This window comes from Aptenodytes forsteri, unplaced genomic scaffold, assembly GCF_000699145.1.
Source record: "Aptenodytes forsteri isolate BGI_AS27 unplaced genomic scaffold, ASM69914v1 Scaffold241, whole genome shotgun sequence".
Taxonomy (NCBI): Eukaryota; Metazoa; Chordata; class Aves; order Sphenisciformes; family Spheniscidae; genus Aptenodytes; species Aptenodytes forsteri.
In genome coordinates, this window is record NW_008795252.1 from 3,265,886 (window position 1) to 3,275,284 (window position 9,399).

The following is a 9,399-nucleotide window of genomic DNA, read 5'->3' on the forward strand; positions in this document are numbered from 1 at the left end:
AGCCACAACGTTGTCTCTATGTATTGTCCTTGTACAGGAATTACAAAAGCTCATTTCTAGCTGTATTAAAATTTAAAAAACCCCAGACTTCAGGCATGTTTTATAACTAATTGTATGAAACAATTTAAGCACTACACTGATTGTGTTGTTATTCAAACTTTATTAATATAAAATATTAAAGCATTAAAGAGTCACACTACAAAAATCACAACTATGTAAAAAGCAAAGTAATTAAAGACAGCATTCCTTGACAGCAACTCATGAGCCAGTATAACTGACTGCACTGGAAATAACATAAAAAAAAAAAAATCTTGTAAGTAACCGAAGTTTTTTGTTAAACATGTCTTTAATTAAGGAAGACAAGGAAAAAAGGAAATGAAGAGACATTGCCTTTTTACTACTGATCAGAAACAGATTTCTGTTAGCCATCATAACAAAAGACCCATCCCTACTGATACATTTTTATACCAGCTAGTGGTCTCCTCCTAAAAAAGGAGGACAAGTAACCGGTCTTAATGATTGTCAAGTAGAGAAGAAATCATCAAGACTAAGCTATAGCATACATCATCTAATCTGGAAGGAGTTACATGGAGATCTTGTAGAAACCACTGGCATTAATACTCTGCTTTGAATGGGTAGTCCTTGTGATTGACAGCTCTGAGAAGAGAAAGAACTGGTTATTTAAGTATTGTAGGAAGTATCTTCAGCAGCATTTCCTGACTGTGGTCTCCCTCCCCCACTGCCAATGTACTCAAGTTTTGCTGCCGTCATTAACTTGAAGACAGGCTTGTGAACAAGCATGTGCAACACCAAGATGCTGAAGGGAATGCCCTGAATGAATCTCCCTCCTGATGTCAGTTCCAGGACGTGTCTCATTACCTGAGAGAGATGCGGGATGAAAATACAGATAGAGATAGGCCTAGTGGATAATAAGGATAATAAGGAACATACCGGAGCACTGGAACTGCCCTCCAGTTCCTGTTAAAGCTGAGGATGACATCCATCTCCTTTTTAGACAGTTCAAAGTCAAACACCTAGTGGGGGGGGGGGGGACAAAGAAAATTTTTACTTAGGTTCATGAGTAGTTAGCTACTAAGTGTGCTTCATCCATTTATGACTTGAGGTAGGAACATACTGCATCCACACTAAGCCTAGTTAAGAAATCTTCTTATTTCTGAGCCAAATACCAATCTACCCTTGAAGTTATAAGGACAGTCCTTTTTTCTCTGAGGTGCTGTTCACAGCAATGTCTTATAGTCCTGGGTCGTTGAATGCAGACACCACTGCAATTTGTGTTGTAATGCAGAGGCAGAAAACTTAAGGTGCTAGGGATAGATTACTTGATGCGTCACAAGTACTGGAACTAGCAATAAATATTTCTGCTACAACAGAGGACTACTGGGTACCAACTGCAAAGTTTTCTCACAGGTAATCAATCACCTAAGAATTCTTGCTGGTGGTTCATAGGAGAAGTAAGTCCAAAATGTAGCAGCATAAATTGAAAGTAACACAGAGATATCATCTAAGATGCCAGGCCTTATGAGCAAACATCCAGCTGAACCTCCCTGCCAGGGGGAACCACAGCCTCAAAGTGAGGCATAAACCGTAACAGGTCCAGTGTTTACAATTTGTTCCTTTACACCCTAAAGAGGGGCTCATTAAGCATCTCCCACAGGGCAAGTCCAAAGTTATCTCCTGGCAGGAACAAAATGCTTTTCCCTGGAGAACAAGTGCGGATGGCTAGGTAGTGCTGAGCCCCAATCTTTACAACTCTGCGCTCCCCTTTCAATGCCTCTTAGGTGCTGCTTGGAAACCCCGAGATATGGGTATGGGTGCTATCCTGTGTAAAAAGGTAGCAGCAGTCCCCATGGAAACTTCACCTTAATGTTTTCCTCAACACGGTGTGGTTTGTCAGACTTGGGAATGACAATCACATCTCTTTGGATAAGAAACCGGATCAGAACCTAGGAAAGGGCAAGGAGGAACATGAACGCAGGGGTACCAAGAAAACTGTTCAAATGCATTCTGTGTTCTCTCTTACCTTCCCCCCGCACCCCCACATGCACAAACCAATTTCTTTCTACAACCATGTTCACTTCTGGAAGATTCTACCAGTTTGCATATAGGAGTTCGATGTGCCAGCATTTGCTTGCAGTCTAGTGACAAACTACAATTGTTTCTGGCCTATGTTGTTTCTACATCCTGGTTTCTCCAGGATTTGTTTTGTTTTCTTTTAGGGTAGGAGGCGGGGAGAAAAATGATGATGTTTCTGGCTTGTGTTATATGGGTGCTCAGACCAAATGAGGATAATGATACTGCAGATTATTTTGGGCTCACAGGTTAAGTACCTCACCTAGGTTAAGCTTTCTGAAGTCCTTACAAGGAAAAACATATTTATAGATTTCAAAAGTTTTCCCCCCTCAGAAGATGATTGTTGCATACAATTTTTTGTTCTGCTCTGTTTGTCTTAAAATATGACTATGGTTGATTGCCTGTGAACATGTGGATTTGCTTGAAGTGCAGTTTCTGCATACCCTGCACAAGAACTCATTTGTGTGACTAGCAACTAATAGAGAAAAAATTTCATCTTGAATAATCAAGCAGCTTTCAATGATTCTTTGTGAACAAGAGCAAACAGGGAGCAATCAAATAGGTCTGCAGATTACAGGGCTTCTCTGAAGATAACTTGGCTAACTTAGCTGGAGAAAGGAATAACAAGTTGGCTTGATGACTTGTAAGTAAACCTCAGAGGAAAGGGGTTCTTGGGGAGCAAGCACTTCTCTCTGGGAGCAGAAGAAATCTCCCTAGGAAGGGGGTCACCTGAGGTAAGCACGTACCACTGCTGATCAGCCCCTCCAAAGCTCAGCACTTAAGATCTCTTAGAAAATACCTGGTAATTTGTATGATTGTTGGTAAGAACTGGGGCAGTATGAAGAGTCAAGTGCAGTTCAACCCCATTATACTGTACCTTTAGAGAAGGCAGTATCTGCTAAGACTGGCCATCAGCTTGTAAAAATGTCTGAGGAGGAGGAATAGTTTGCCCTGACAACCCCACTTACCTGGGCAGGGGTTTTATGATGTCTAACTGCAATCTCTTTAATCCCGGGATCATCCAGCAGCACAGGTTCCCCTGGCTTGGCCCTATTAAAAACAAAAGCCAGGATATTGATGATAGAAAGGTATTAACTTCCCTGCAGGAAGCCTGACACTTCTGTGAAATAATCTGCAACAAAGCAACAGCACTTTTCTCATTATACCTGCGTTATTTACATCATTTGCCTCAAAGATTCAAGTTGCAAATGCATTGTTTTGTATACAGAAAGGCTGCAATGCTTGCTTACCATGGGCGGTTAGGAGAGCCAAGGGGGCTGTATGCTGTCACAGCAATTCCTTTGGATTGACAGTACTTGATCAACTTTACCTGGGTTAAGTATGGGTGACATTCAATCTGTAAGCACAGAAACACAGTGGTTGACACAGAGGCAGACTGCACTGAGCTCCAGAGCATAAATAACATTTTAATTCCTCTTGGGTCGCAGAAAATGTCAAGACAAGACTCCCAATATCATTATTAAAATCTATCTTATAAGAGTTATTCACGTCACAGCAGTATCTAGAGGCCTGGCACAGAGAATAGGCTTCCTCATGCTACATATTACACAAAGATAGTGAGAAATAGATGAGAAGAGTGAAAGTGCCATCTGTATCAGGAATTGGGGAAATCAGTCTTCCTGGACTACTGGAGAGCAAGGCTGCATCTTCAGAGGGGCAGCTCAGAATACCCAAAGTTTAGTTTTTGCTCCGAGTCACCCAACCTCTCCCTAAGGAGTCTCCCCGACTCCTGAAGAAGCCTGGGGAGATGAGCTTCCCTAGGTTAGCTCAGATCATGTTGCAACCAGCCATTCAGGCGAGACATCCTGTAACTGGAAACAACAGGAGCCTACACGGGGATGCTGCTCAACTTGCCACAAGCCATAGCATCATCACAGGGCTATGTCTACACTGCATAACGTGGCACCATGCACGTACCCAGCTGTTTCTAAATGCTATAGTGAAATCCATGTACGGTAGTTTATTTAGACCTGAGCTAGACTAGGCAACTACTGTAATGACAGTGTGTGGCACAGGCACACCCATGGAGAAGCAAACTGGAGTCAAAGCCTGAAGTTCTTTGAAGTGTGGAAGTTGGTGCAGCTTTTAACATGGGGGTAGTTGGGTCCATCCCCACCAGAACTTTATACCCCTCAATAAAATCTTTCCAAGTCCTGTGTCCCCCTTGTGCTAAGCCTGGCCGGTGCACACACTAGCCCCAAGCCCAGCACAGCAGCACAGGCAGCACTGTGCCTGCATGGGACCCAGTGTGGGGATTTCCCTGGATATTCCCAAGCCAGCAGAGATGGGCATTCAGCACCCTCAGCCGAGTGCAAAGAAGTCGCGTATGGAAGAAAGTCAGAAGGTCCTGATGCTGTGTTCAGTTTTGGGCCCCTCACTACAAGAAGGACGTTGAGGTGTTAGAGTGTGTCCAGAGAAGGGCAACAAGGCTGGTGAAGGGTCTGGAGAACAAGTCTTATGAGGAGCGGCTGAGGGAACTGGGGTTGTTTAGCCTGGAGAAGAGGAGGCTGAGGGGAGACCTCATTGCTCTCTCCAACTACCTGAAAGGAGGTTGTAGCGAGGTGGGTGTCGGTCTCTTCTCCCAAGTAACAAGCGATAGGACGAGAGGAAATGGCCTCAAGTTGTGCCAGGGGAGGTTTAGATTGGATGTGAGGAAAAATGTCTTTCCTGAAAGAGTGGTGAAACATTGGAACAGGCTGCCCAGGGAAGTGGTTGAGTCCCCATCCCTGGAGGTATTTAAAAGATGTGTAGATGAGGCACTTAGGGACATGGTTTAGTGGGCATGGTGGTGTTGGGTTGATGGTTGGACTTGATGATCTTACAGGTCTCTTCCAACCTTAATGATTCTATGCCCCTGCTGTCCTGTGATTTCATTCATGAGGTACGTGGTGAAAATTTCTTATATAATTGTATACGTCAACCCTCCTTTTTATAATGAAGTTTAGTGAAATGGTTTATTTTATGTTGAAAATAAGTAAGTCCAGTGAATGAGTTAGAGCGTTCCTGTACATTCCCATGCCTGTACAGTAGCTCACAGTGGGGATTTTGCTGGTTATCCCAGGACTGGCAGAAATGGGCCTGTGGCAACTTGGGCTGTGACACTGGGAGTGTGAAAGAGGACATGTAGCAGAAAGTCACAAGGTCTTGTACATGGTAATGGATATTTTCACTTTTTTCCAATGTCTAAAAATGAAATATTCCTATCTGTTTCATATTACTGTGATATGAATAATCCATACTGTTCTATGTGGTATTGCTCTCAAATTTCCACTGCATTATATACATACAAGTCTACAAAAAAGTCTTCTGTTGAGATCCCTGTCAGCTAAAAACCATCAACACTGACACCATACCAAAGCCTTGCATATTGCAGGCAGTACTGACTTGAAGGGACTTCCAGACAACCACAGATACCTAGTGCTTTGCAAGATCTTACAATGGCACCAAAACTATTTAAAGGTCATGGCAGAAGTCAGTTTTAGAGCTGAAGTATAGCAAGAATATATTTAGGAATATTCCAAGGTTAGTTGATGTCAATGGAAATAAAAATCTTACCTGGTTATTTACCGGCTTGTATTTTAGTCCTGGCTTGTTCAAGATTCTTTCAATCTGCTCGTGGTTAAAGTTGGAGATACCAATGGCTTTTACCAGACCACAGTCCACCAGCTCTTCCATGGCCTAATGAGTAAGGACAACCGACATGTATTTATGAGGTGGTATTACTGTCAACGACGCTATTTTATTTCCCTAAAGCTAGCGACAAACCAACAAACAACCCACGCTAGATTAAATAATAGTATCCCAAATTAAAAAAATAAATCTTTGCACCTTGTATTATCTGTATGCTTTATGTCCCATTGCAGATGGGAAAGTAATATAAGAATGGCTTGGCCAACCCTTTTGTAATGGGAAGCAAAATCTTTTGCTTTGGCTTCTTTGGGGGTCATTTTACCAGAGCTAAAAAAGCAAGGGAGACCCCTCCACCTCCTCCTGTGCCAGCACACTACCTCTGAGTTGGCAGAAAACAGCAGGGAGGACGTTAGCTTAAACTCAGTTACCTCAGATTACTTTCTTGCAACTGTAATCTGCTATTGTAGAGAAAACTATTAATTCCCAGAGTTGTAGCACCACAGAAGTGCAGGTAGCAGGAGCAGACCCTGAATCCTCTCAGTCCACAAGGAAAGGAGGATTGAAGGACAGCCTGAGATGCTGCTGCCCAACACTGAAAAGTGTGAGAATTCCCTATCTGTGTGAAACACGCAGTAAATTAACAGCCACAGCTGGATTAATCTACGCTTCAGTTCTACTATTGTGCATATTCAAATATTATTTTAGTGACAGCACCTACAGTGCTGATAGCTTCCTACTCTTTAGTCTTATTAAAGACATCCCCCTCTTGCTCCTCAAAACAAGGGGTAGCAGCAGCTCTGCTCGTTCTGGTCATGAAATACAATTTTGTGTGACTATCCTCTGTACCCAAACCTATCCCTTAATTTCATTGTGCACACAGATCTCTGTTCTATCTTTAGTGCTGACACCTGCTCAAAAGAGCAAACATTAACTTACCTCCCATGTGTCCAGAAAATCAGTATCACTGGGGATACTCATACCCTTGTCATCCACAGGATGCAGTTCTTCACCAGCCTGTTATTTCAAGGCAGATAATACACAGACTTTTTAAAAGAATTTAATTTCCTCCTGTTTACTAGCACTTCTGACTGGAATTATAGGCAGCAAGTTATTTAAACATATCGCATAACTAAAAATTATGCATGTTCATCAGTATTTGCTTTTGGATGAGGGCCATATTTCTACAAATCAATCCCTGCATACAAAGAGTGGGGATTAGAAGCAATTATGTGAGAAACTTAGGCAGACCTAGAGAGAAGGGAACAGACACCCCCCTACCTTTATTCTAGAGTTTTTATTTATTTTACAGAGGTGTAGACTGGGGAAAAAAAAAGCAGCATGTTGTTTCTGTGCTGTGCTTCATTTTTCACTGTTGGTTACTCCAGATCAAGCCAACATCTCTAAAACCCGAGATGTTTACGCTGTCCCGGCCCAGCAGAAGGCCACGATCCCAAACTGCACCATCGTGTGTTGGTTACAGTTTCCCTGAAGACCCAGGGGGCTCACTAGCAGTGGTCATACCTACGACTATCTCACTCCAACAGGCATGGAAAGCCAGACCCATGCACTAAAACATACCACTACCTAGTTAGTGACTGAGTGCTTGCTACTACCAGGTTCAGGTAAGAGCCAAATGAACCGTAGCATATCCCAGCTGCATAATGAAGATGGTCACAGCATAGATGAGAGAATATGTCATGTTTCTAGCCAGGTAAGAAGAGGAATGTAGAGCAGGATTACCTTGAATCCCATAGGGAAGTGTATCAGGTAGAGGTCAAGGTAGTCCAGTTGCAGTGCAGCGAGGCTCTTCTTGCATGCTACCTTAACCAGGGACCTCTCGTGAAATGTGTTCCACAACTGTGGGAAGAAACCAAGCCCGACCGTGACTCTATGGCTTCCACAGTCCAGACCAGGGGACAGAAGCTTCTCCCTTGGTGGTCTGGGAGGACAACTCCCTCCCCACCTACCCAGTGCACACTGAATGGATGCCAATCCAATGGATGCCGATATTTTAATAGTGAGGTAGGACAAACATACGACAAATAAGGGAGTCAGTAGTGAAGGTGGACAGTCGGTATTCCTACTTATGAAAAGAGATTCTCAGAACTAAATGTAACACTCTGCCAGGTGTATCTGACACAGCAAAGCTGTTAGTGTTAAAAGTTTTCTTCCAGCCTAAATTTTGAGTCTTGAGCAGCTCATAGCTAACCCTCCTTCTGTCCCTTTTAAATGGCCACAGTGAGAACCGTTGTCAATTTTACTTCATTTTTGAAACGAAAATTCAAGTCATTTAAATAGAAGAACTTGCAAGTATTATTCAAGTTAAAACCTGTTCTTTAACAAAAACAAGGAGCATGTGGAAAACCTTAGTTATGCTCAATGTTTTCTAGTTTTGTTGGTGAAAACCCCAAGTCATAAGTTTTTTAGTTGAAGTGTTCTCACTTTTTGGTAAAGGGCATTGCTGAGACAAGTAGATGAGATGAAGAAACGGAGTAAATACAGGGAAAATACTTCAGTCTGACATCCCATATTTTAATTTCTATTTCCTTTCAGGCTTACGTTTTGTACAAGATACCATTTTCAAATGTCTTGTAAACCAGTAAGTAGCACAGCACCTCTGAATTCAGCCGTCTGCCTTGTCTTTTTCTTCCTGATCTTTCCAGGGTGCATGCAAATGAACCTTCAGTATAATTAAGTGACTTTAATAGATGCAAGGAAATTATTAGATCAGCAACAGCCACGCTATCTTTCCAAAGCTGTCAACGGTTCCTTAGGTAAAGCTCAGTCCAAATTGCAAATAAAGGATGGAATTTATAGCACACAACAAGACAACCATGAAATGAATAAGTCACAGAAGGGAATAAGTCCTTAGGTTACTTTACAGATGGAACAAGGGTTTCTCTTTGAGAAAAGCTAAATGCCCCAATAACCCTGCATCCTTGTACCTTAGTGACAATGAAGAGGTCTTCCCGTTTCACAGCCCCCTCCTTGATCTTCTGCTGGATTGCATTCCCTATTTCATTTTCATTCTGGTAGAAATAGGCACAGTCGAAGAGGCGGTAGCCTGTATCAATAGCAAACTTCACCACCTCTTCCACCTTTCCTGGAGGAGCCTGAAAGCAAACAACCAAACCATGAGCTCTTCTGTGGCCTTCTGCCAGCGCTCGCTGCTGTGACAGCTCTGCAGTCTCCCTTTCCAGCTGCTGCTGGAGTTTCCTTGTCACCTGCATTTAAACTGAGTTTCAACTTCCCAGGCAAACAACGTTTTTGTAGGGAAAGGGAACTGAGCAGCAAGGAGTTGGTTTCTGCGAGACATTTGGGCTCTGCCATTTCCAGCAGCGTAATGCCCGGCATCATTTCCCCTTATGTGCTGTCAGTGTTGCCCAAGCAGTTTTGCCAGTTAACCTTCCCCACGAAGGCAGCTCCGTGGCGCAGGGCTCAGGGCTCCCACCAGCCAGTGACCCCCCCCAGGGCTGCGAGCCACAAGTGCCAGGCCGGGCAGCCTTCCACAATCTACTCTGCGTTCTGTTTTGTTGGTTTCTTCTTTTGCTTCCCCACCTCTTTATTTTGCCTCCCTCCACCTTCTTCAGCATCTGCTTTTTTTTTTTTTTTTTTTTGGCCTTTTTTCGCCTTTTTTTTTTTTTCCCCCCACCGTTT

General features: G+C 43.2%; 1 protein-coding gene across 1 annotated transcript; it reads right to left on the bottom strand.

Annotated features, from left to right (window-relative positions):
* Positions 1–202: 202 nt before the first annotated feature.
* On the bottom strand, positions 203–8,856 carry LOC103898728 (aldo-keto reductase family 1 member B10). The gene is made up of 9 exons (XM_009279067.2): positions 8,688–8,856; positions 7,483–7,599; positions 6,679–6,756; positions 5,668–5,790; positions 3,342–3,448; positions 3,060–3,141; positions 1,881–1,964; positions 952–1,034; positions 203–657 (listed from the first exon to the last, which is right to left on the bottom strand). Exons 2-9 carry the CDS (start codon positions 7,492–7,494, stop codon positions 615–617), a joined length of 612 nt encoding a protein of 203 aa, XP_009277342.2. The 5' UTR covers positions 7,495–7,599; positions 8,688–8,856; the 3' UTR covers positions 203–614.
* Positions 8,857–9,399: the final 543 nt, after the last annotated feature.